The 26,405-nt window shown below is 39.9% G+C and overlaps 1 protein-coding gene across 1 annotated transcript; it reads left to right on the top strand.

The window, feature by feature from the left end:
• Window positions 1-24,987, top strand: TKT (transketolase). Its single transcript, XM_086755700.1, has 14 exons — window positions 1-302; window positions 5,461-5,578; window positions 7,150-7,263; window positions 7,953-8,050; window positions 9,553-9,744; window positions 10,578-10,696; window positions 12,399-12,592; window positions 13,174-13,338; window positions 14,595-14,751; window positions 18,179-18,309; window positions 19,613-19,696; window positions 19,877-19,970; window positions 21,671-21,793; window positions 24,702-24,987. Exons 1-14 carry the CDS (start codon window positions 196-198, stop codon window positions 24,887-24,889), a joined length of 1,884 nt encoding a protein of 627 aa, XP_086611826.1. The 5' UTR covers window positions 1-195; the 3' UTR covers window positions 24,890-24,987.
• Window positions 24,988-26,405: the final 1,418 nt, after the last annotated feature.

Raw genomic sequence — 26,405 nt, 5'->3', positions numbered from 1 at the left:
CCCCGCCCCTCAGGCGAGGGGCCGCGGTGCCGTGCGCGGCCAGGGCCGGCGCGGGCGGGAGGCGGGGTGGCTGTGCGTTCTGTGTCTCCATTTCCACCGCACGGCCCGGCCGACGTGAGCTGCGCACAGCCCTCGCGGAGCGCTGCTGCTTCTGCCCAGCCCCAGCTGCCGCCGCGGCCCTCTTGCATCGCCCACATGGAGGATTACCACAAGCCCGACCAGCAGACCCTGCAGGCCCTGAAGGACACAGCCAACCGGCTCCGCATCAGCTCCATCAAGGCCACGACCGCGGCCGGCTCCGGGTGAGTGAGGCAGCCGGGCTGCGCCCCAGCCCCGGCCGCAGACCGGCCTCGCGGTGCTCCCCTGCGGCGAGCCGCTCTTTCCCATCCCGGGTCGTGCGGCCGTTCTGGGGCGAGGCTGAGGCGAGGCGGTGCTGGGAGGGGCTGTGCCGGGCTCACTCAGCCCGTTACCCGCTGCCCGGGCGCACGCAGGTGTCTCCCGAGGGTAGAACCGCCCGCCCCCGCCACGCTGTGCCGAGCACCGAGCGGGCGGAGATGCCGGGGGCCCATCCGTGCGTCCCGCGGCTGGGCGGGAAGGCTGAGGCGACCCCGGGGCGGGACGTGCGCTGCGCGGGAATGGGGAGCCCGAGCGTGGCGTGAGGGGGAGGGATGGCACCTGGGGCGTCACGGCCAAATTCCCGGTACCCCGCCCCGAGACTCCCCCCGGCGTGTCTGGGGTTTCGCGCGGTGTTGCTAGATGTGGAAATGCTACATCTGGAAATGGCGGCGGTGGGCGAGGAGAGCGCGGGTGAGGTGCGGCCCAAGGCCGCCCGGCCCGGCCCGGAGGCGGCAGCCGCCCCGCCGCGGGCCACGTCGGGTGTTGTGACTGCGGAGAGAGGCCGGGAATGCTAAGTTGATGCAGGACTGAAAACGAAAGAATTTGTGCCTGAGGCGCAAGCGGTTTCTTTTTCATTTCGTGCCCGTCAGTTGGAACTAATTCTGCACAGAATTTCAAGTGAGCCCAAGTGGGATTATCTGTGAAATGCCCGCGGTCTCAAATGGGCAGTTTATTCAGGCCTCTGGACAGGATTTAGTGTAGACTCTGATGTGTGCAGATTCCAGGGTTATCCTTCCTTTGATCGTGCTTTACCTATGGAAAAAAAATCTCTGCAAACAATCCGCTTTTACTCATGTAAAATTAAAGCTATTTATTTGAATAATACATCTGAGTGCTTCAATATAGAGTGCTGGCCTTTTATTTTTATATCGCATCTCTTTGCAATTTCCGCCTTTGGACCTGTTTGAAACAAACTGTAGTGTTTAAAAAAAAAAAAAAAAAAATCGAAGGAATCCTTTGTATGCTGAGGTTTGCATGGGGAAAGGTGTGTACAATATTTTAAAGCTGCTGCTTTGAATTGCCTTACACTTTTCACCCTGTGTCCGGCATGGGCTACCTCACATGGATCTTTTTCTAAGCATACAGAAAGGTCCAGTCTGGAGGGAGAAGTACAGGATACCCAGCAATTGCTCTTTTAATTCTTGATTTGTTTCAAAGCTGCAATGTACAGGCAGTGTTACACAAGCCTGTGTGAAATTGTAGGTAAGACAAAATTGTGCTGAATCTACTTAGTAGAGCTTGGGCTTCAGTCTTGAGCTTCTAGTGTGTGTTTTGGGGAGGCTACAGAGATGTATGGTATTACTTGTCTTATCTACAGATAAAATTACTTCTGTTTTGTCTAATGTGCTATTAAAGAATAAGGATCTTGCTACAGCCTTTGCTTCTCTTCTGTGGCCCATGAAATTCAATAGTAAAACTGTGCTCCCCAGCCTGATGAAGAAACAGTAAAAGTAGTTTTACTTTTTATTCCTGATTCATGTATGCTACAGTGCTGAATACTTGCACAAAGGCATTTCGTTAATCACTCTAGCTTATTCTGTACTAGAGTTGTGTAGAGTCTGAAATTATTGCACAACCTGATAATGAGCAGATTTTGAAAGATGGGCTCTGGAGTGAAGATTCTGTTGACAAGTCGTGTATTTTCTTAATTAATAAGATTTCATTACCAAGATGATGGTGTAGTGATGTGCCTAAAAGTAAAAGACATTCAGAGTTTGTTGCGGTGTTAGGCAAATCGCATACATTTCTAAAACAGCTGTATGTTATAAATGTATTTTCCAAAACCTGCACGAGACAGTTTGCTTTGCTTAAACTCCTGGTATACACTAAGGATGTAGAAAGATGTTTGAATGCAAGTTAAACTTAAATAGAAGCTTACAGTTAATAACACAATCAATGCAAGCGTGACAATTTCTTTTTAAGGAAATTTGGTTTTGCTAAAGGTGTAGTATGTAAATCTGAAGGAAATAATTGCAATAAAAGCACTTCAAACAAAATAAGAACTACCTACTTTTCTCAAGGAAGTAATTTCTGTAAATTGTGGTATATATTGCAGCACAGGTGGTTCTGTGGTAGATCTGAGACACCAGTTCTTGTAGTCTTTACTTGTACAAACTTTTGTTAAAGAAAGTACAGCCTTTGTCTGGACAAGAGCTAAAAGATCAGATAGTCTGATCCTGAAGACACTCAAACATATCCCTTTGAGTACTTTACCAGCTGTTGGAAAAAAAAACTAGGGAACTGGAAAAAAAAATTGTGCTTAAAATGTGTTAGATGGGAAAAAAAAAATTAAATTAGTTGTAAAGATTTAACATACTTGCTTTTGGATGTGGAAGAAGTTTTTTGTGTAGATAAGTAGTGCAGACATTTTCATCAAATCTGTAGAGTGTCTTTTAGCTAACGATAAATTTCTGCCATTTTGAAACGGTGCCTGGTTTCCCAGAATTACATTAAATTCTTAGAAGTGGAAGTTGCGCAAGAGTCTCTTAAGAGGTGGGTTAGTTTCACATTTGGTATGATCATTTGTTGCAGATTATTTTCTCTTTCAGTTTTTTAGCTTTTGTCTCTCACTCAGTATTCTATTTTAACATGCCACCACTACAGTTTTTCGTTTAAACATCTAGACATTTGTAGATGGAGCTAATATAAATTGATGCAGAGTAATAAAAAACCCCCCACAAAACCGCGCTGGAGTAACTGTTTTACTCTTGATTTGTGTGGATTGAAGATTTCAGTCTTCTAAGGTACTTTGGTTTGATATCCTACTAAAGGGCTGTGTTTCAAAGTTAAGGCAGCTCTTCAGTAGAAGGTATCTGGCAGAGAAGCTTGTTCATCGGACCACAGCTGCAAAGTTCTAGGTTGTTCATCAGTCAGGAACAAAATGCGGAAGATTGTGTGAGAATAGTGGCGATGACTTGCTGTGGGTTTTTTCCTCCCCTTGTACAAGTACTCCAAATACACTTGGCTAGACTTGACAAGGAACTATTTTAACAGAACTTACTAGAAATGTATCAGCTAATAGAAGGCCAGTAGATGTAGTTAAGATGGCTATATTTAAATAAAGTTGTGTAGTTGATTTTAGAATGATTTCTGGTTTCCACTATGTAGTTAAATTTTGGGTAATTTCTGTTAATAGGAAGTAATTTAATTAACCTGTAGTTTTAACAAGTGGTTTTCGGTTTGGGTTTGTTTTTGGTTTTTTTTGTCAATTTTCAGGTAATTTATTAAATTTTTCTACCTTTTTTTTTTATTTCCACACGCTACCATTTTAGGTTGTTTAAAACTTTTTTTACCAAGACCAGGAGTTCATAGAAGTATGGTTAAGTATAAAGTTAATAAAATTAAAGGAATGAAAGTTTTAAACAAGCATGTAAGGCTTATTGATTAACTCAAATACATATTTACTAATATGTTTGAAATATGGTTTAAAGCTAATTCTTTTGGTTCCCTGTGTGTGAGTACTTACTAAGGGATGGACACTAACTGTAATTCTTGTTTTGCATGTTTTTATTCTCTTGTTACAGCACTGTTGGGGATGTTGGGAGGGAAGGTTTATTGCTACCAGAAGATAATATTCTGATTAAAGTTCTAGTGAAAGTGTTGTCTAATCCTAACATGCATGGTAAACGTACATGTGGGAAATGAAATGTGACACTTTCATAGTAAGTTTGTCCTGTTTTACAAGTAGGGTAAAATATTTTAAAGTATTGTATTAAAGATGGAAGATAAGTGTTGGTAGAAGAGGACGTCAGATGAAACTGCAAGTTATTTTAAAAGCTGGTGCAGATTTCTGCAGCCATCACCTTACTGTCACTTTCCTGTACCTCAGTAGCAATCACTGATGTCAAGAATAATCCTGTTTACACCAGTAAAATCTTTAAAATGCTGCTTTCTGCACTGAATAGAAGTTTTTAAAGAGCCTCCTTACCCCTTTTAAGCTTTATCGCAAGTGAAAAGCCAAGGGTGGTACACTCAAGTGCTCAAGTAGTGCCATCCCTTCAAGGTGCATGGGAACTACAGTGATCATCATTTAAATTACAGTAAGGTAGATACATAAAAGTAGTTGTATGCCCTGCTGTTACACTTCAAATGAAATATATACCTTGTCTTGGAAAAATTCAGTATTTGCCACTTGGAAATAACCCTTTCCATGTAACTTTACATTCACTTGTTAGTATTATAGTTGAAACATTAATTTGTGCTACTGTTATAAATTGTTGCAAAAGTGATCCCAGATAGTTCAGTGGGAGAGACTAGCCCAGATACTTACATGTGTTTAATAAACTAGCTAATTCAATGTTTCAAACTTAGAGATGTAAATGTAGAAAATGTTGGTTCCCCTCTTAGCCAGAGATTAAGCAAATCAGTGTTTTACAATGTGTATCTGGATGTTTACTGGAGACAGTAAATTTCTGTGTCCAGTTTCAGTAGATTAGCTCAAATTACATTATTTAACGCCCTCTTTAGAAATCAGAATTCAAGTTCTGTCAGCTCTAACATGGTAAAATAAAATGGTACTTTTGCAGTTCTAAATGTTCCAGAACTTTCTGGAAAAGTTAATCTTGCATTACCCATCCTTGCCTGTGCAACAGGGCGTGAAGAAGTCATGATGCCACACTTTTAATTCCTTCACTCAGAGAGAGGCTAAAGTACTGTGGAAAGCTGTCTTTGTTTCCTCTGCATCAGTGTGAATTTCTACCATCAGATAAATCGGTGGAGTATGATTTCAGGCACAGGGTCATACTGCTTCCTGTGCTTCACAGTCACCAGTTAGGGTGGTGTTCCTCGGCATGAAGAAAAACAGAGAGCTCTAAAAGATATGTCCTTGAGCTGTCACCAGGGTCTCTCCTTTAACATTCACTTTAACTAGATAGAAGGCTCCCTTTGTCTCAAAGTACAAATAATTGGCATTGGGGTAATGGTAGCTGGAATGGTTTATCAAAAACACTTACGACTGTGTGTTTTAATGCTGAGGAGTAGGGGACTGATAAAGTGGTATTTTAAAGATACAATCCTGAGGAAATGATAATAAAGTAGTAATCTTGGGTCTGTCTTGACTTGTAGCCACCCTACATCATGTTGCAGTGCAGCAGAGATTATGTCTGTGCTGTTTTTCCATACCATGAGGTACAAAGTGCAAGATCCCAGAAACGCCAGCAACGACCGGTTTGTTCTTTCAAAGGTAAAATCATAATTGTTATGCTATACTGTTGCAGTCTGCTAGTGAAGAGCTATCTGTCTGTAAATTAAATTGACTTCTCTTCTTTGACTTATGCGTGCTTATGCTTGCATCTGCACAGAAGTCTGTTGGAAATACTTGAGAGCCTGGAGTTTGTCTACTTCAGAAAGACAAATAAAAGCTGGTGGGATTAAGTTGTCACAACTCAAAAATAATTTTAAAGTGTCTGTATAACGTATCTTGATAAGTCTTAACTTCACTACTCTAAGTTGTTCTAATAATAAATGTTATTATATTGTCTAAAAAAAAATCAAGAAATAGTAACATCACTTTTATTTCACCATAACCAATTTTTTAATGAGCAAGTCACAGTTAGCTTTTGTGCTCTACTTGTTAAATGCAGCCATGTTGTTACGCCTGCAGTCACGTCACAATGTGCACTAATTACTGTCAGCTTTCAGGGAGCATTATATGAAGTAGTTATGGTAGGATTAGTGGGAAGATGCATTCCTCCTGTGCCATATGATATTAAAGTCAATGCTACTTCTGAAGCCACTGTGGTTCAGAAAACACATAAAACCACAATCTGGACTGACCATTAGCGTTTTGCATTGTGCCCTGGCAAATCACAGGGACATTTTGATCGTATAACATAAAGGCAATTGAGGGGCCTTCAGAAAACATAGTGATGTAAAAAATGGCAGCTGAAGTACTCCAGTGAGGCAGATTCCATCCTCACATGGTGGCTTACAATAATGCCATATAGCTGATGGTGTACGTCCTTGCATTGGATATAACTGTTGCCACTTCTCATTGCCATTCTGAAATAAGTAATTGGATGAGAAGCAAGTAGCTAATGCTGACGTGGTTAAAGCCATGGTAGAGAGTTGCTTCTTCATCTTTGCTTTACCTCTCTCTAATTAATCAGGGTTTCTGCCCCAGAGTTGCAAAATGGCTTCAAACCTCTGCAGGCCTTTTTGACTCCTAATGACTCTGTGGGTGGAAGATGACTCCTACTTTGCAGCTGTCCAGTTGGACCTGGCCACAAGGATCTGAGCGTATAAAGCTTAAAATTTTGCCTATTGTCACTCACTGCATCTTACCTTGAATACACATGTATTGAAGAAGTTCTGATGGGGTAACACTTGCTCATCGATCTGCTTACTGGTTTAGTGAGCAGTGCTGTGTTCTTGAAACTGGTACCTAAGCAAATGGAATAAAAGATTTTGTTTGAATACCAAAACTACTTTTTGGAATAGGACCTGCATGGCTGAGAGACACCTTCTTACTCTTGAATGTTGATTGGCTCGAGGACATCCTCAAGAGCCCTTGAGAGTGCTGCCTTCTTACTGTCTTAACTGTAGTCAGCTACCTGGGGTACTCTGATCAGGGAAATTGGATACTTAGAAACAAGCATCAGAGTGACAGTTGCATTGTAAAAGTGTTTTATAACTTGATCCCTTTTTAGTGGACATAAGAATTGATTCCAGGGTTTGTCAGCTTTGTAGAATATTACCTTGATATTAGGATATTGCGAAACTTGAGCTTTGCTTAAAATTTGTGTTTCTCTCTAGGGGCATGCAGCACCGATTTTATATGCTGTTTGGGCAGAGGCTGGCTTTCTACAAGAAGCAGAATTACTGAACTTGAGGAAAATTGATTCTATCTTAGAAGGACACCCAGTACCAGTGAGTACTCATAAGCTTTTTGATGTAAGATGTTTCTGTAAAACAAGAAGTTTATGTATTTTGCAGCAATTTTTGATTGCCAGCTACAGTACAGGGAAATATAAAGGCTTATAAGAAGGATGATGATATCTGTGGCTTCACAGCTGAATCAGTGTCTGTATTTGAATGAGCATGCAAAAATGACCTTTATTGTTGCAGTAAAATTCCCCTACAGTCCTACATGTAATTTTTTTTTTCCATTTTAAAAAGACTTATTTTAAGTTCCAGCATGGCTTTTCTTGTCCTTTAAGAAGCTGTGAGGTATTTCAAGAATTTATATCCAATTTTGTCACCTAATTGATCTTTCCATTCCAACCCAGTTGTTTCAATTGATTTTTTTTTTTTTTTTTTTTTTTTTTTTTTACACAAAATCATCAGTTCTTAACTGTTGATATCCCAGGCATAGTTGAGAAATTCCTGGGCCTTAGGTATTGCTCCCTCTCAGAGAGCCTAGTTAGCTAGTGACACTCATCATCAAGGTACATGCATTGCAGGGAAAGGAGGAGAACAGGCCAAGATTTGGAGTGACTTACACTGTACTGTTATGGCAGAGAAGCTGAATTTTGATGTATGTTGAACCATCTTCTAGCACTGGAATTTACTTAATCTGTTTCTTAAGTGTAAAATAATTGTTGTCTTTTCATTCTTAGAGACAAGCGTTCACTGATGTGGCTACTGGATCCCTTGGTCAGGGTCTTGGTGCTGCATGTGGAATGGCATACACTGGCAAATTCTTTGACAGAGCCAGGTAATTCCGTCTTCATATTTCATTATTATGGGCATTCAGTGTGAATATTTTGTGAAAATATGTTCTTAATCAGGAAAAAACCCACCTCCTTTATTATATTCTCTGTTCCCAAATTCATGTCACATTTGGATTTTAAGTGATAGATTAATTGCCTGATAATTACAAAGGCATTGCCAGTGAAACTACTAAGGATTTAAAGATTAGCAAGAAGTAGCGCATAGGTGTATTCCTTTTGTAACCTGACAGCATTGCAAGGAAGATGCAAATTAGGGCTGTATCTGTTCAAAGTCAGATGGCAAATAATGGAGAACATATGTCTAGATAAGGAAGTTATGGTCAATAATAGCACCATTTAATCATAAAGTAGAGCTTCAAAATGTTACTTGAAAGGCACTCGACTCCATAGAGACAAAAATGACTGCTTCTGCCATTTGTTTTGTGGACAGGAAAAGTAGATGTCTAAAGGCAAATCTGCATGAGGAGGAAAATAGTCTGATGATGTTGATATATTTTATGTGACAGTTCTAGTACATTTGAGCATAGGCTGCCCAGTTAATGCATCCTACAGTTCACTAGCTTGAAATCATTTCTGTGAAAGATGACTTGCTGATCTTAATTGAGTTTAGCAGATGCTACGTGTGGAAAAAAGCTAACCAATGCTTACATGACAGAAGAAAAAGGTGGTCTGGCGTGCAGTACTGGGGAGCAGCTTATGTGGAAGGAGTTAAGATTTAGCTGAAGGCGGGTGGGATTCAGATCAAAAATCTGTTATAGCTTAAGATCTAGTAAAAAAAATATATAACAGCAATCTTGATTATTTTCTCTTAAAAATACATTTGAAGCTAATCTATTATTCTTTTAAAATTTTAATAGGTAATAAACATTTATAAAGCTTTGTCATAAAAAAAATAGAGTGGTAATAAAAGAAAAATACAGCGGCTGAATCCTGCAGAGATCAGGCAGTACTCTTGCTAAATGAGTTTTACCTAAGTAATAAGCTTCAGTCTTTGGAGAAGTAGTCTACAAAGTTACGTCATGCTGGTTATCTTTTTCCTGAATTCTGGATTTGGTTATGCAACATGATTTAATCCATAGTTGATTTCATCCCCAGTGTATAGTTTCCTGAAATGAAATTATTGATCATTTTTCCAGGGAGTATATGGTAGGAATGAGGAAGTAGATAGTAACCTTTCATGCATTGTTAGTGATCTTGCTGAGTCACAGTGACAGTGTTTAATGGGCCTGTTTGTTCAAGCCTTGCAACGGGAGGCTTAAGGCCTGATTTTTTTGAGACAAAGGTTTGAAGAGTACAGTATTTCTCATCTTATTTTTTTCATGTGTAACAGCACAAAAGCATTTTCATTTAATTTGTCTAAGATTATGCGAGGTTATCTGAGGTGAATGCACTGAGCAATGGACATTGAGTTTGAGATAGAAAAAGCAGTGAATTGTTGCTATGAGTGTATTTATTTATTTCTTCGCTATTTATTTATTTCTTCTAGCTATCGAGTGTATTGTGTGCTTGGAGATGGAGAGGTATCTGAAGGTTCTGTTTGGGAGGCAATGGCCTTTGCTGGGTTTTACAAGCTTGATAATCTCGTTGCTATAATTGATGTTAACCGGCTCGGACAAAGTGAGCCTACCTCTCTGCAGCACCGTGTTGAAGTTTACCAGAAACGCTGTGAAGCCTTTGGGTATGTGACGGAAGAAGTTCAGTATAGTCTGCCATTTGAAACTGTATGTTTTATTTGCTTTTCAGAATTTTTCAAATGATCTTTCAGCTTTAAAGGATACCATCACCAAGAAAGACGATCTTTCATAGTGCCTGATATTCATTGTCTTTATTGGTACAGCAGGAATATTAAAAGTGACAGAATTTTTTGTTTAGAGAAAGAATAAAAGGACTACTCAGATGAATTTGTTAGAGGATCTTAAAGCAGTTTTTATTACATTAAATACAGATTTTATAATTGTTTGTGTGACCAAATGTACTGTCACAGCAAGTAGATCAGAAAAAAGGGCATGGAAATCATTACTCAAAATAGAATTCTTTGTGTATTTGCTTTCATTTAGTTTAGAAATGTGTATGTCTATGCAGATGCGAAAATCCATGATAAAAAAACCTGTCAATTACAATAGCAGCCATGCAGGTTATGATGGAGCATTTTTAATATTTTAATCAACTTTCACTGTCAGTTTTTAAATTGATTTCTAGATGTTTGATTTGCTCTTGTGATTAAAAATGGCTGATATATTTGAAGAAATGTAGGATGACTTAGGTATCTGTGGGCTGTGAATTTTGCTAGTAGCTATTAGTCCTTCTCTGACTCATTTTGTGTTATAAAAAAGCAACCATGATATTTTATGATCTCAAATGAGTGCTAGTTCATGCTTCTGGCATACTTTGAGTCTCTTAAAAAGGCACTGCATTGGAATGAAATTAGTATTTGTTATTGTTATTGCTAACTACCAGAGAGTGTCACATGCTAAAACCCTTTAGAAACAGTTGATCTGTTTGTGTTCTTAGCTGGCATGCTATCATCGTTGATGGACACAGTGTGGAGGAACTTTGCAAAGCCTTTGGCCAGGCCAAGCATCAGCCAACAGCTATCATTGCGAAGACTTTTAAAGGCAAAGGCATATCAGGTAATAAAACATCTATCGCTTTGCATACACTTATGTGTAGTAATAAGTACATAGTGCTGCAATAAAGCTGCAATCATTAAAAAAATATAGAAGTTTAATATTTCATACGTTAGGAAAAGGTGGGTTTTTTTTCTTTACTTGATCATACTGCCATACAATCTGAAAACTCAGAATTTCACCCTGTTGTTTTTAACTTTGTTGCCTTTTCTTATGGAGGACGTTAGATTGATACGTCATTGGAAGCAGGCAAAGATGTGGCTCTCAGTTCTTCACGTTGTCCAGCCAGGTGCACTTCCATGTTGACTGAGCTTTTACAGATCTCCAGTTGCAGAGTAGGATTTCCTTTGCTGTCAGCTGTACTTGAGTTGTTACTCTTTAAAAAGTCTTTTCTGGTCTGGAAGGTGGGCAGGGGCATGAGGGAACATTGGCCCGTGTGACTTGGTCTTGAAAATTGCCTTGTCAGAAGGGAGCAACCTTCTTGGCTTGCTGTTGATCCCTAGACTCACAGACACTACTCTGAGAAGGGCGTAACTTTGTCACAGAAGCTGCATGCTCCCTGTATTGCAGATAACTGGGTCTGATTGTTACCAGCCAGGCAGTATAAATGTAGGTAAAACAAGGAGGGATGCCACATTTACAGTTTTAACAAAGCTGCATGAGATGTGGTACATAAGCTGCCTGTCATACTGCAGGTTATTTCATGTGAGCTGATGTGTAGTTCATTGAGATACAGGATACAGTAGTCCACAGAAATTATTTCATAGATTAGCAGCTATTTGAATTGTGGAGTTCATGGTGCCTCTAAGATCCTTTTGTAGTTTTCACGTGGTTTGAAACTTACCTAAATGTTATTGTCTAGGGGACAGATGTATACCTACACATTTGAGCAACAGCATGCAGAAAGTCTTTCAAATGCTTTATACTTCTCAGTAGTGTTAAGAAAATGAATTTGGCTCTTGCATGTGAGATGTGTGCTGGCTACTGAGCACTGTATCCATAGAATGGAGTAAATGCATATTCAGTGTTTCAGGGGTTGCCGTGATTCTGTTCAGCTGCAGCTTTTAGCAGCACTGTGTGAATTTGTCTTTCTAACCAGATAAATATTAATAACAGGAGTGAATATCTTCATTCCTTTTCATTGCCTGAGCAAGCAAAGTAAATTATTCTTAGAGACTTACTCAGTGAAAAGCAGCATATCAGCCAAAGAGGTAATTTTGCTGTTAGTGCCGGGTGCACAAAGAGAAGAGTCATCAGAAGCTGTTGAAATAAAGCTGTAAAACTTCAGGTCTTGTTTGAATTAGACAACTGGCTGTTGTTTGAAACTTAGCTGACTTTGTTTATTTAGGCTTAACTGAAATTTCTTGTTAACTGTTCACACTGATTTAATGTTTGTTTCTTGCCACACTTACGGACCAGGTCTTTTAGGTGCCAGTTTAAAAACAATTTAAGTAGAAGATGCTACTTACGCTAGTTTGTAAGATATGGAATTTGACTGTTTCTCATATGTATTTAAACATGTCTGTCTTTATGCAATTGAATACTCTTGTAATTGTTTACAGTGGGAATAATAAGGAAGTTCTTTCTTGGAAGACTATAGTAGACTGTCATACTGCACCGCACTTTTATCTGGGTAAAATCTGCAGCTAAAAACTTAAATAGCTTAAATATTTGTCTTACTTGTAATATAATTTTAAATACACAGGTGTTGAAGATAAGGAAAGCTGGCATGGAAAGCCCCTTCCAAAAAACATGGCTGAGCAAATCATTCAAGAAATAGATGATAAAATCCAAAATAGGAAAAAGCTTTCTCCAGCCCTCCCAGAAGAAGATGCACCTGTAGTAAATATTAGAAACATTAAGATGCCATCTCCACCAACTTACAAAGTGGGAGAAAAGGTATTCCCTTTTTCACTGTTTGTCAGGTATCTTCGAAGTGTGAGACTGTTTAATGGGTGGCAGGAAGGTTTGTGTTATCTGGTTCCACAATTTCAGCTACCCACCTCTTCTCTCCGATTTTGTGTATCCTGGTAAACACCTGCCTTTGTGGTGTGACACACAGACATTCAACTCACTGGATATTAAAAGGATATATTAAAATAAAAAGGCTTAAATCACTCTTCTTCGTTTCATGATGGTTATTAGTTATCCAAACTATTTTATGTGTATTTAAAAATCAAAGAAACTCCACAATGTTCAGTGAATTTCCATGACTAGAAACCAAGGTTTGTCTGATTTCAGCACAGAGGTGTGTCCTGATGCCTTACTCTATTTTTCTTTTTTTTTTGTTTACTCTTCCATGTGTCACTGTTCTCATACATACTTTTGATACTGCTAACATGTAAAATGTTTTTTGTTGTGTTTTGGGTTTTTTTAATTATAAGTGAATGCACTCATGGAAAAACAAGAAAAGGGGAGGGGGGCAAAAGCTTCTAGAAGCAGAAAGTTATAATGGTACTGCTATGTTTTTCTTTTCCTAGTGGGCTACTCGCAAAGCTTACGGTGTTGCACTTGCAAAACTGGGCCATGCTAATGATCGAGTGATTGCTTTGGATGGAGACACGAAGAACTCCACCTTCTCCGAGCTTTTTAAGAAGGAACATCCCAGTCGCTACATTGAATGCTACATTGCTGAACAGAACATGGTAACTGGTCTCTTGGTTTTATGAAATACTGGTATTACACAGCAAGATCTGAGACCATTCAGTCTGAGTCTTCAGAAAGTGGGCTTTTAATATTTACTTTTTGCATGTCTGTTCATGGATATTTAATTAGACTTCCTCACTTCTTAGGGAAAAACAATGCTATGGCAAAAGCTTACAAATAGAATAAAACAGGAGTGCTTCTAACAATCTTTCCTAAATCCCTCCCTTTTTTCTTTCTATTTTTGTGGTCATATTGTCTGCATTTCAGCAGAACACAAGGAGATGGCAACTTGTAAACAACAGCAATACTTTCTACAGTGTGATTTGTAGAGATTTAACTCTGAAAAGACTCTTTAGGGTTGGTTGTGCGGTTTTTTTCTTCACAGAAAATGCAATTTCACAATGTGATAATGAATTCTATACTATACTGACCTATAAAGATGAAGACAGAGAAACAGTTAATAAATTTAGCCTGATGACATTTGTACAGAAAGGACTAAGATAATTCAATAACTCATCTGTTTGACAGTCTTCAGTTGCCACCTGTATGGGTTCACTGAAGCAGGTGAAATTAAAGACACAAATTTAAGCAGAAATTTGCTGTTGTCTTTAATGACTTACAACCAAAGAACCTATGGACTGTCTCTTGCAAATTTTATACTAGGGCAGTTTCATAAGGATGAGTCAGGCATTTTGGGTTTACATCCACTTCGGAGAAATTTGCCATGAATTTCTGTGTAAAATAAATGTATGAGGTAGTTGTAGCAATAAGCAATCTAAGGACCTTGTTCTAATTTCCATCCTGCTGAGGAAGGCCCTTTTAGTAAATACCAGTGCAAATCACACAGGTAAATCCATTCCCACTTATAATGGTAATTTTTGTCTTCTGGAGATAATAAAACCATGCCCTTTGGACTGAAAGTGTAAGCCTTTGATCCAGGAAAAGAAAGGGGGATAAGTCTTAAAACTCTGTGAATGGCTGTTGATGAAGAAAAGAAGCTGCCGGTAAGGATCAACAATAACAGATAGTAGGTGAGGCAAGGAGCAGAGGAGATGCTGGAGGATAGATACTGCATGAGTGAGTTGCCTCCTTTTTTGGAAAGGCCAACAAGTAGGAGCAGGACTGGACAGAGATTTTTAATCTGCATTGAGAGCTTCTTGATAAAGTTTTACAGTAGGAAGTCCTACAGATGGTCTCTTGGAAACAATCAATAAATGAGGAATTCACTGTTCCTGTACAATCTCCCTCTTTTCAGGTGAGCATTGCAGTCGGTTGTACCACTCGTGACAGAACGGTTGCTTTTGCCAGCACCTTTGCTACCTTCTTCACACGGGCGTTTGACCAGATCCGTATGGCTGCCATCTCCGAGAGTAACATCAATCTCTGTGGGTCGCACTGCGGTGTTTCTATTGGTAAGGGCAGCCTTCACTTATTTATCAGCAGTTTCCATCCATTTAGTGATAAGTGTCTAGCAGTCAAACTGATAATGCTTTGTGGAGACAACCAGTAATATAGCTGTGATGGTGTAACAGTGGCACCATTTATACGAATAACTCACATTTGCAATTCACTTTTGTCAGGCATATTGTTGTATTTAGAATGAGAAAGATTTCAAGCCTTCATCAGCTTATGTGCTTTTTTCCTCTTTTATCAGTTTGGCCTGATAAAAATAGGACTTTTCCCTACAAACCTTTCTACTTCACAAGTATAGAGCAATATAAAGGGATTGGATTGAAAGGGAGGAGCTCAGGTTCCTTTCCGTCTTTGCAGTTGACGTCCTTTGTGCTAAGAATAGCCATGTGCTTACTGTACCTTTTGTTTCTCAGTTCCTAAAATGAGAAATTATTCTTGCACAGATGCTCTTGTTCACCAATCTCAAAAACACTTTGCAAGAGAGAAGTATTTTTGTTTTATTATGCCTTTGAAGATCACAGATTAGAAATAAATGCTTCAACTTATCGTGGTATATCTTACTACTGGAGTAGTTAATATGTTGATTAAAAAACCTCAAACCTCAAAGTACTAATGAAACATGAACTGCGAAGCTGTTGTGTAATTCAGGAAACTGGCAATACCTTCTCTGGTCTTTGCTTCCCATCATAACTGTTCAGTACATGTCAGATCGTATTGGGGTTTGATTTTGGTTTGAGGGAGGAAGGGACTTTTGTTTTTTTTTTTTAATGAAATGCATGTACATCAGCATGAAAACAGGAGCAGACTTGCATACCAAGAAGGAAAATGCTAGTAGACATTCGTGCTTGAAAAACTACTAGGTATTTATGGGGCTTAGGAGAAGAGAGAGCTGACAGGAGTAGTAAATTAAGACTCTCTGCATACATCAGGTTTTCAGCTGATTTAATAGTTTTGGCCAGCAGTATGGTTTGGAGGAGGGTTGGATTTTTTTGTTTAAAGCAAAATAGTTTGACCTGTAATTTTGGTAAAGCTTTAAAGGTGCTTCATAAACTCATCCAGAACCTCAGGCTTAACTTGCAGCGGTATAGAGAATTCTTTAGTAGTGAAGACTGTAAGTAGAGTATATCAGATTATGGCTTCTGTATGTCATTAAGGGAGGTATTCTGTTACAAACCACCTCTTAAAATCAGTCTTCCCACCTCATGGTAGTCCAGTTCAATCTAGTTTAAGACTTCTAGCAAGCAGCAAAGGGTGTTGGTGCAAAAGCCAATTAGCTTTGGTCTTTGCTTGTTTAAGAAGATAAAACTCCTTTGGGTTACCTGAATTATCTTCTAGAACTAAGCTTCCAAGTTTCATTTCCAATACTTGAAATGTTATGTTGGGAGCTGTGATGGTGAAGTGCATACTTAGATTTATAAAGTTGTTTGAGTTACAGATCTGATTCAGGCCTCAACTCTTGAGTTTCAAAAAAGAACTTGAACCCCAAGTTTTGCAGCCAAATTTTAAAATAAAGTAATTCAGGTAAATACTGTAGCAGTTGGAAAATTCAATTTTAAATGGAAGTGTATGAATTAAGTGTACTTCCTGTTAGAACTTTGGGCCTGTATGGAACTCAGAATTCTAACTGGATCTGTGGTGGTGAAAATTGAAGTTTTATGTATGCAGTTCTAGGTAGACCTGGGCTTCCGCTTCTTTGAAATTTGGACCCGTTAAATGTATGAGAACTGTCACCGTGACTTTCTGAACTTGTACTAAGTTCACTCCTAGAGCAATAGTTGCTGATGGACCAAAACATCTAATGAAACATTAAATATGTTTTCAAGCTCATAAGAGAATAATGGAAAATCTGTATTTTCCAAATTGAACATATAGAGAAAGAAATCATAATGTACATGTGTCAAAAGTAGAAATATCGGTTGTTTAGACAACCAATTTTATGTTCTAGTTATTTGATGCTGTTCATATTAAGCACTCACATTTTTTAATTAATCTATAAATGTAGGTTTTGCAGACAAAACTTAAAGTTACTCTCTTTTGATCTACACTACTCTAATCCCACGTAAATCAGGATTTCTATAAAGATGCACTTGAGGCCAAACTTAACTTAGTGCTAATCTGTAAATTGCCAGTTATAAACCACTTATTACCAATATATTAATAATATATAAACTGTGGGTGCTGGTATTATTGGCACCACATTAGCAAAAGGAGGACAAATATGAGTACTCCCTCTACCTTGGGTAATGTTCTGATTCAGGTACCTGTTAATTTTGTTCTTCATAATTTCACTTTTCTGCTATGTATACATTGTTTGGGTGCATTTTAGGAAAGGAGAATGCCCACTGAGATCCCACTCATTCAGTCAGAGTGCATACAGATTTAGGAACTGTGATGTTGAGATTTTTTTTCATGTCATGACTGAAAGCTGAGATGTTCTCTTCTCCTGGTTCATGCTTACTTTATTAGTAATATATAGTGGCAGAGTCCAATGATTGATTTCTTTAACATGTTCAGAGTTCTTCAGAGTTTTGTACTGCTCTTATGAAAATACTCTCCTTCCTCATGAACTCGTCCTTCTTGAGTAACAGGTAGTGGATGCATGTGGGAAGGCTTATTGCCCTGCTTCTGCTCTGCAGGCTGTGACATGACTGGATTCAGAACTCTTTGCTGGGTTAGTTTGGAACAGTGCCATTCCCAAAGCACCGTTACATAAGGTCATTGAGGGCGGGTGGTGTTGTGGTTGTTTCTTTAACTATGGAAAATCATGGCATCCAGCATGTGTGCTGGCTAACAGTTCTTTTTTATAGATCTGCACTTATGCCATAAGGCACTTGAGTTGTTAGATTAACAACACGAATGCCCTGTTGCTCTTTTAAAAACTTTTTATAGTGTTGAAAAATGCATACCCTTCATTTAATCTTGAAGTGAGATGAAGAATTTGAGAGTAATTGTACCAAGTGCAGTCTCCATGTCTGATGGAACACATGCAGTTCTCCTTTCACATTTCCAGCAGTTTAAATCTAAAGCAGCACTGTTGACAAGTATAAATTCTGCTTGTGCAGCCTCAGTACATGTCAGTTTGAAGATGCTCAGATATCTTGTGACCCTCTTTCTGTGTCTGTACCCTTCCTACTTTGGTTGTCTTCCTTTTGTGTTTTATTGTTGTACTTTATTTTCTATTTTTAACTTTTTAACTCCAATTCTCTATCTTTTTAGTCTCTTTCTATCTTTATTTACTGTTTAGATGGTTCCAAGTTTAAGGAGAAGATGATTCTTTTCTCAAGCAGGTAGACTTGCATGTCCTGTGTGTGCCTGATTATATACTTTTTTTTTTTTTTTCTGGTTTGCATTGAACCTCACTGCTATATTGAGTGATGGTCAAAAATGTGCACTTACTCTTTTGTAACCCTGGTTTGATTCTTTTAGGTGAGGATGGGCCATCTCAGATGGGACTGGAGGATCTGAGCATGTTCCGGGCTATTCCCACTGCCACTGTGTTTTACCCTAGCGATGCTGTAGCCACTGAAAAAGCAGTGGAAATAGCTGCCAACACCAAGGTTTGCATCACAATATTTCCGAGCCAGAGAATAAGGGGTTTTTTTGTACTACTGTTGTTGCTTCTGGCATGTTTCTTGCATGTCTCTACCCACATAAATTCTTTCAAAGACTCCAGTATGGCAGTGGGATGTTTTCTTTGCATGGAAAGGTTGCAGACGTTCTGTACAGAGTAGTGCAGAATGAACAGATGGAACGCTGTGGGCCAGATTTGGGGAGATGTAACTGATTACACAGTGATTGCAGTTTGGGTCTAAATTGGCTCAGAAATAAGGGCGAATATAACTCTTGTTGGTCTTTAGCAAGCTTACATTCCTAGTGTGATATCTCTGGGGTCGGAACTGAAGCTGCATACGGAAAGATAAATTTATCTTGAGGATTTTGATCAAGTGCCTGTATGTGAAGGCTCAGGAGTCAGGTCCTCTTTTAGTCAAAGACAGTCTACATCCTCTGGAGATAATGAGAGCTGGTGCTTATGCTGGTTGACAGTCTCACTGGTCATCTTTTGCTCCTCTGTTACCAATGATGGATTGCAGTTAACTTGGACTGTGGCTGAAGTTGACTAAGACTTGTCATGTGGCTATGACAGTTTCTGATGTATCTTACCTTCAGCTAATTGGGCGTAGTTATGGTCAAATATCATTGATAGCATTGGGTCGGATCATCTCCTTGATTGGTACTTCTTTTGGCTGCCATAGGAGTTCACCTTGAGGAAGGAGCAAATAATTGAAAAATTTCAGTCTTGCTAGTACAGCTTTTAAGTGAAGAAGTGTGAAAACTCAGTGTGTAATAAATGTGATGAATGGTTTGTGAAACAAAAGATGGGAGTGGAGAGGGAGAGATTATATTTAAGTACTGATTTGTTAATTCTTTTGGAAGGACATCTGAACATTAACTGATGGAAAGCATTCTTCCTTGCTTTCAGCTGAGCATTTCTTCTTTTGCTTTAAAGCTGTTAGAGTAAAATTTGCACATGTATGGCAAAGTTCTAAGATTCTAATTAACTCGATTCTCCATTTCCACAAGAGAACAAAAGAGAAATAGAGATCTTGAAATCAGAAAGGAAATAATTAAGTGCTCTAGAAAAGGTTAATTCTATTGTAGTGTCTGAAACAACCAGCTATTGCAAAAGGTCTAATGTGAATTGGGGGCTAGGGGGGAGTTTACTTAGTAGAACCAGAGAGAATATACAAGGGTACAAATAGAAAAAGTAGTTTTTCTGCATTTTTTTTCATAAGATGTACAAACTGGAATGTTAACACCTTTCTGGTTTTGTAACTTATAACATGTTTACTTCGGAAACAGGGCATTTGTTTCATAAGAACTAGTCGTCCTGAAAATCCTGTCATTTACAACAACAATGAGGACTTCCATATTGGACAGGCAAAGGTAAATACTGCCCAGATAAACAGAATCAGAAAAATACGCAAAGTTCCTCTTGTAAAAGCCCTTTTCCCTCTAAAGCATTCCAATGCCAAATATTTGATCTTTTTAACAACAAATCTCCAGAAATCTTAGAAGTATCAGTAAGATTTATTGTTAAAAATACATGGAAACATTTTCTTGCAGGTGGTTCTGAAGAGTAAGGATGACCAAGTGACTGTGATTGGAGCAGGAGTCACTCTGCATGAGGCTCTGGCTGCAGCAGAGCAGCTGAGAAAAGGTGATCAGATTATGGGGGGTTGATTTTTTTTTTTTTTTTTTTTTTTTCCCCCCCTCTTCTCCCTTTTTATCACAGCAAAGAAATCAATACCACTCAGCCTAACTACTCACCCTTTGTACTGGTAAACATTAATTAAAATGTTACAGGCAGCTAGTCACCTGTTAAGCTGATACAGTGCAACATAGTATATATCTGCCAATTTTGCCTAATTGGGTAGGTTTTAGTTACCTTAGCAGCATTAGTAGCCATGAAAATTGCTAAACTGATGAGATCAAAGTCTCCTTAGAATTGCTGATCTGTCTGAAAGTGCCCTGCAGGCAGAATCTTAGGGGAGGTGTGTAAAAAGCAGGAGTGCTCCTTCCCTGGCTTGTTGTCTGGGACAGCTAGGGTACCAAGACAATAAAATGCAATCAGACTGTGGCCAGTTAACAAAATACAGCTTGTCAGCTGAGCCAGGCAATTGTGTGTGCTCTTAGACGGTGCTGTTGATGTGCGGGTACCTTTGCGTAGATACGGTTCACTCCTGACTTGGGCTTTTTGAATGAGTGTATCAACTTTTAACTAGCGTGGGAGGCAATAATTCTATGGCAGTGCTGAAATGCACTGACATTTCACAGCCAAGATAAAAATCCTTCAATGAAAAAAGAAGAGAGAGAAACCATCAAAAATCCATCTGTGAGTCAGTAGCCTACGCCCAGGAGGAGATCACAAATTGTAAGAGATAACTGTGGCTTAAGGGTAGCTTCGTATGCTGTATCTAGGTGGACAGATATTTTGTCATGACCTTGAGCCATCAGACTTAAAACTTTCAGGAAAGTTGTATTTTCAGAACTGTTGTTATTTTTCTGCATTTACCATGGTTTGCGATGCTCTGCTGATCTTGAAGTGTGAATAAGCAGCTATGGAGAGATAATCCCTTAGTGCTGAGGTAGTGTCTAATACCTAAAATATATTGGCCGCTAAAGAGCCTTCAGTCACAAAACACTCAACAACACAGGGCTTCTTTATGTATGATAAGAGTTGACTCAGTGTTCAGCTAGCCAAGATCAGAAGAAACCTCATGTAATTTGCTATTCTTTATAAACAATTGCCATTTTGATAAGCAATCTGGGCCTGCCTTGTGATGACAGAACAAATTCTGGTTTTGATGCCAACCTTAACTGCACCACGATCAGGGCTGGGGCAGTTCACGCAGGCATACCTGGTAGGTGGGCAGTCTGCAATCAAGAATTCAGAATGCCTAAGGCTGAAGAAGCAGGAGGAAATTGTGCTTGACTTGATAATAAAGTCAAAGATAAAATAAGGGTCTGGGGAAAAAAATTCTGACTGACAGTCTGAATAAGAAGGATTTCTTGGTGACTAGATTCTGCTCTTGCCTGTGAGAAGGCCATTTAGATTACTGTTTTGCTGAGAGGCACTCCTAATGACCTTGACTCGCTTATCCAAGGCTGTTCTGCCTCAAGAGTTTCATCTGTGGAATCAATGGATATTACTATCACAAGGTGCATGAAGAAAGAATACATACAAAAGTTGGGGTTGATTAAGTTCTGTGGTAGACAAGCCGTAAGTACAGATACCAGGGAGTTAGCCTAGACAGTTTTCATAATGGCTGTAGAAGATTGTAGGGGCTGCCTGTACCACTTCTGTTGTTTTGCACTCTCCAAATTCATATTGCAAATAATTTAATTCTGTTTCTGCAGAAAAAATCTTCATCCGTGTGATTGATCCCTTCACTATAAAGCCCCTGGATAAGAAGACAATACTTGACAATGCAAGAGTGACCAAAGGCAGAATCATCACTGTTGAGGACCATTACCATGAAGGTGAGCTGGGTCCAGGTCACAACCCACACAGTTGTTCCTCAGAAGTTGGAAGCTCACAGCTTCTCCTGACCTGAGAGAGAAGTATGAGACCTGATGCTGTCCTTCAGTTAAAGCAAAAGAGAAGTTTTAGCCTTTTTCATTGCTGTTACGATTATAAGATAACACCGAGGGCTGAAAGTTTCCTAAGATAATGAGTTAATCAGAACTGCCTTTCCAATTAACTTAGCCTTGTATCCCCATCTGTATGCTTGGTTCAAGTGAAGTCTTAATTCATTTGTTCCCAGTGAGACTGCAAATTCTTGCTGTGGTGCAGTGATTCTGCACAGAATGGTTTGAGAATGGCTTTGCAGCAGCCACTTTGCAGTTTAAGTTGCAAGACAGATCATTGCTGTGCAGATTTCTTAAGTTTTCCCTGTGTCCAAAAGCTTGATTCCAGATTGCTTGAAATCAGATGGCTTTGATAGTTTCCACAGTCACTCTGGGATAAACTCCTCTCCCTTTCTTCTCCACTACTATAAAAGAGTAGATTAGGGCCTGTGAAGAGCCAGAGCACTTCACATCCTCACTCAACTCTTTTTATTCTTTCATTTCACCTGCTTACAGGCAGTTTCAGTGTCTGTTGCTGGTGTGTGGTAGCATTCTTAAGCTGAGGGTAAAAAGCGCGTGATGCACGCAAGAAGGAATTTCTAAAATTACTCCCAAGTAAATCTTCAGATAAAATGCTTCTTGGGAGAAGCCAAGTAGTCTCTATAAGACTCTCCCAGCTTCTAAATAAAATCCCAGGATTTTATTTAGAATCATAGAATCATTTAGGTTGTAAAAGACCCTGAAGATCATCGACTCCAGCTGTTAACCTAGCACTATCAAGTCCACCACTAAACCATGTCCCTAAGTGCCACATCTACACATCTTTTGAATACCTCCAGGGATGGTGAGCTCCCTGGGCAGCCTGTTCTAATTCCTGATAACTGTTCTGGTGAACAATTTTTTCCTAATATCCAGTCTAAACCTCCCCTGGTAGAACTTGAGGCTGTTTCCTCTTGTCCTGTCACTTGCTACTTGGGAGAGGAGACTGACACCTTGCTACAGCCTCCTTTCAGGGAGTTGTAGAGAGCAATAAGGTATCCCCTGAGCTTCCATTTCTCCAGGCTAAACAACCCCAGTTCCCTCAGCCATTTCTCAGAGGACTTGTCTCTAGACCCTTCACCAGCTTCCTTGCTCTTCTTTGGACACACTGCAGCACCTCAATGTCTGTCTTGTAGTGAGGGGCCCAAAACTGAACACGGTATTCGAGGTGTGGCCTTACCAGTGCTGAGTACAGGGGAACAATCACTTCCCTACTCCTGCTGGCCATGCTGTTCCTGATAAAAGCCAGGATGCTGTTGGCCTTCTTGGCCACCTGGGCACACTGCTGGCTCATATTCAGCCAGCTGTTGACCAACACCCCCATGTTCAAAAAATGTGTAGATCTGGGACTTCGGGACATGGTTTAGTAAGTGTGGTGGTGTTGGGTTGACGATTGGCACTGATGATCTTAGATGTCTTTTCCAACCGTAATGATTCTGTGATCCCCTTATCCAGATTGTTGGTGAAGATAGTAAACCAAACTGGCCCCATACTGAGCCCAGGGGAACACCATTTGGGACCAGCTCGCTAATGGAGTTAACTCCATAATCTGCTGCCACTTGCGCTCTGATGCATCTTGTTTGCACAGGTTTTCAGAGGCTTCCCTGTGCAAACATGTCCTGTGAAGATTAGACAGTGTGCAAACAGAGAGCAGCTACTTGGAATTGCATGTCAGGCTTGCTCCTCTCGAGAGGGAGATGGAGAAATGGACAGAGGGGCAGCTGTGAACGATGGCATTAGTAGATACCATAGATATCTACTAATAGAAATCAGTAGCTGTAATTATGAGAATGTTTAACCTACTTTAAGGGGAGCATCGCTCTTGCCAGATACCTGAAGTGAGCTGGTATTGCCGTAAGTGCTGGTTACACCATACTTTTATTCCATACCTAGGGATGGTGATAGCATCACTGAGCCTCATAATTTTCTAGTTTCTTTCAACTCTGGACAAATACTTTCCTGCAGATCTGCAAGGTGGCGAAATCATGCTCTGAGGTGATGAACATGTGATTTAAACTGGCACAACTTTCTCTATGTGATGTAATCAAGGACAGTCAGGTGTACACTCATCACAAGCCCACATCAGGTTGATCTTACCAGCCGCATCCATGGAGATGCCTCTGGCTGGAGGCTAAGTTTGACTGGTTAAATCACACCGTGCCTGGAGCTGTTAAAATCCCTGTGTTCCTGGATACACTCTGAGTGTAACTCTGAGTAACTGAAGTGCAGTACCGAGGTTTCTCTGCTTCCAGTGTCCCTTGCTGCCGTGCAGTTCCTATTGCACCCTTTGTCCCTGTGGCTGATAGTGATTCAGTCTGAGCTGAGCTCTAAGCAAAGGTTGTGAATGTATTACATAACTGAGAGAGGTGCCTAGTGGCACATACAGGCATTGTGAAAAGATGGAGCTCTTAAATGCTGTTCCCATTGGTGGGAATTAAGACTTTCAGCTCATTAAGTACACTTGTAAATACTCCTCAATCTAAATATATTTTTAAACCTGGCTCTCAGTAGTGGTGAGAGCTTCGTGACAGTTCTGTGCCTTTTAGATGTATATGTTTCTTACTGCCAGTTCGTAAATACTTCAGTAACGTCTGAAGTAATGTCCTCGGAATGCTTCATTTCACAAATGCTCAACTCGGACGCGTCACTTGTGCCTGATGTTTCTCATAAGCATGTGAATTGAGGATTTAACTTGCATGGACCTTTGGATCAGATATACATGCAATCTATATGTTGCCTGTTAAAACATAAAGATGTATCTTGTGTTTGACTTTTTTCATAGGTGGCATTGGAGAAGCAGTGTGCGCTGCAGTAGTGGGCGAGCCTGGTATCACAGTCAGTCGCTTGGCTGTATCTCATGTACCACGCAGCGGGAAGTCAGCTGAGCTCCTGAAGATGTTTGGCATTGACAAAGATGCCATTGTGCAGGCTGTTAAGGTGGCAGTGTCCAAATCAAGAAATGCGGAGTAGTTTGAAGCATCTTGTGCTGTGTTCAGAGAAGTACTGGAAGTTTAAGGCAGGCAAAAAAGTGCTTTATGTAGAGAGATCTAATAAAAATACCAGCTTAACCTTCTGGTTTTCAATCTCTTTTTTTTTTTTTTTTTTTTTTTTTCCTCTGTGGAGCTTTGTGCAATGGTGTAACATCTGAATGTTTTCAGTCATTGAAAAACCTTCAGATTATTTAACAATTTGTGGGTGGCAGCCCTTTGTCTGCCTGCTGCGTAGCAGGAGCTTTTTCTTCTTTGCAACTAACCTTCCCTACTGTGAGCTCTAGCATGGGAGTGATTGGATGTTCAGTGAAGGTCTGAGTGGGCTGTGCTTCAGCAGGGAAATAATGTTGGGCATTGTAGCGTAGAGTGAATCAAGTAACTTTTGTTCAATATTTGGTCCAACTTACTGCTGAAGATTCAAATCCTGTCTTCAAGGGAGTTTGCTGAAAACAGAGTTCTTCCCTTGCTACCAGAAGAGTTCACCAGCCCCTCTTCTGGCAGGAATGTTAGGCATTGGATAGTGAAAACCGGGAACATGTATTGCACGAGGAGAGTTGCTGGTGTCTTTGCTTCAGTTCCTCCTCTCTGCATTGCCCCCCAGCCGTTTAAAACCAAAGACGGAGAAGGAAGCACACTATGTGCTGGATAATGTCAAAGTGCAAGGAGATGCACAAGGTCCTGAGGAGCCAACAGGGGGAGGTGGAGGCCTAGCAGAGCTGTGGGAATGAGCGATGAGCCATGGGCTCAGGAGGGACTTGCTGCACTTGCAGAACACTAGCTTCGTGAGCACAGTCTCATTTAAGGAGGTTGAAACTCTTCTTAGGAACTGGTACCATATTTTTGAGTGCTTGGCCAGTGCTGCAGCAAGGGTGATACGTGAGACTAGAATGAGAGTGTTGCTGTTGGGCAAGAGGCAGAAGTGTTGAAAATGCTGAGATGGACCCAAGAAGGATCTGGAAGAACATCAGGAAATTCCCAGGTGCCTAAGAAGATGTGGCTGAACATGTAAGTTGATTTTTTTTTTTTTTTTAATAGAATTGACTCTTTTCATGTGACTTGCTCTAAGTTGGGTGAGCTGTTCTTCTCATATGATGGGTTCCACTGGGTGACTTTTAAATGTTTTGCTTATTTTACCCTTAAGCAACTTCTGCTTTTTTAAAAAAAAAATGAAAATTCATTTTGTTGATTGCAGACTACGAAATTTGAAAACATACTTAGTACTAAAATATGCTTCTTATCATGACTATTCAACAAATTACCTTTCAGAAAGATGTTATACAGCAGAGGGATCTAAAAAAAAAAATTTTCATCAGAGCAGGGTGACTGTACATAGTTTTCAGTTCACCCAAAAGCCATTTGACATTAACAACGCTACACTGGTCTCAGCAAGACTTTATTTGCAGACTAACAACACAAAATATACAGTATTTTGGTATGATGGGCTATTTCTACAAAGGCATGTGAATAGTATATGTAAATGAGAATATAAATATTAC

Source organism: Chlamydotis macqueenii, chromosome 10 (genome assembly GCF_036417535.1).
Source record: "Chlamydotis macqueenii isolate bChlMac1 chromosome 10, bChlMac1.mat, whole genome shotgun sequence".
NCBI lineage: Eukaryota > Metazoa > Chordata > Aves > Otidiformes > Otididae > Chlamydotis > Chlamydotis macqueenii.
This window is presented reverse-complemented; position numbering and strand designations above follow the sequence as displayed.

Bases quoted from the DNA above. Each gene is read 5' to 3' on its own strand.
- TKT (XM_086755700.1), top strand. From the start codon at position 196: ATGGAGGATTACCACAAGCCCGACCAGCAGACCCTGCAGGCCCTGAAG. The intron at 9,745-10,577 runs GTATGTGACGGA...TTGTGTTCTTAG, and splicing joins AAACGCTGTGAAGCCTTTGG to CTGGCATGCTATCATCGTTG. The intron at 10,697-12,398 runs GTAATAAAACAT...TTAAATACACAG, and splicing joins TAAAGGCAAAGGCATATCAG to GTGTTGAAGATAAGGAAAGC.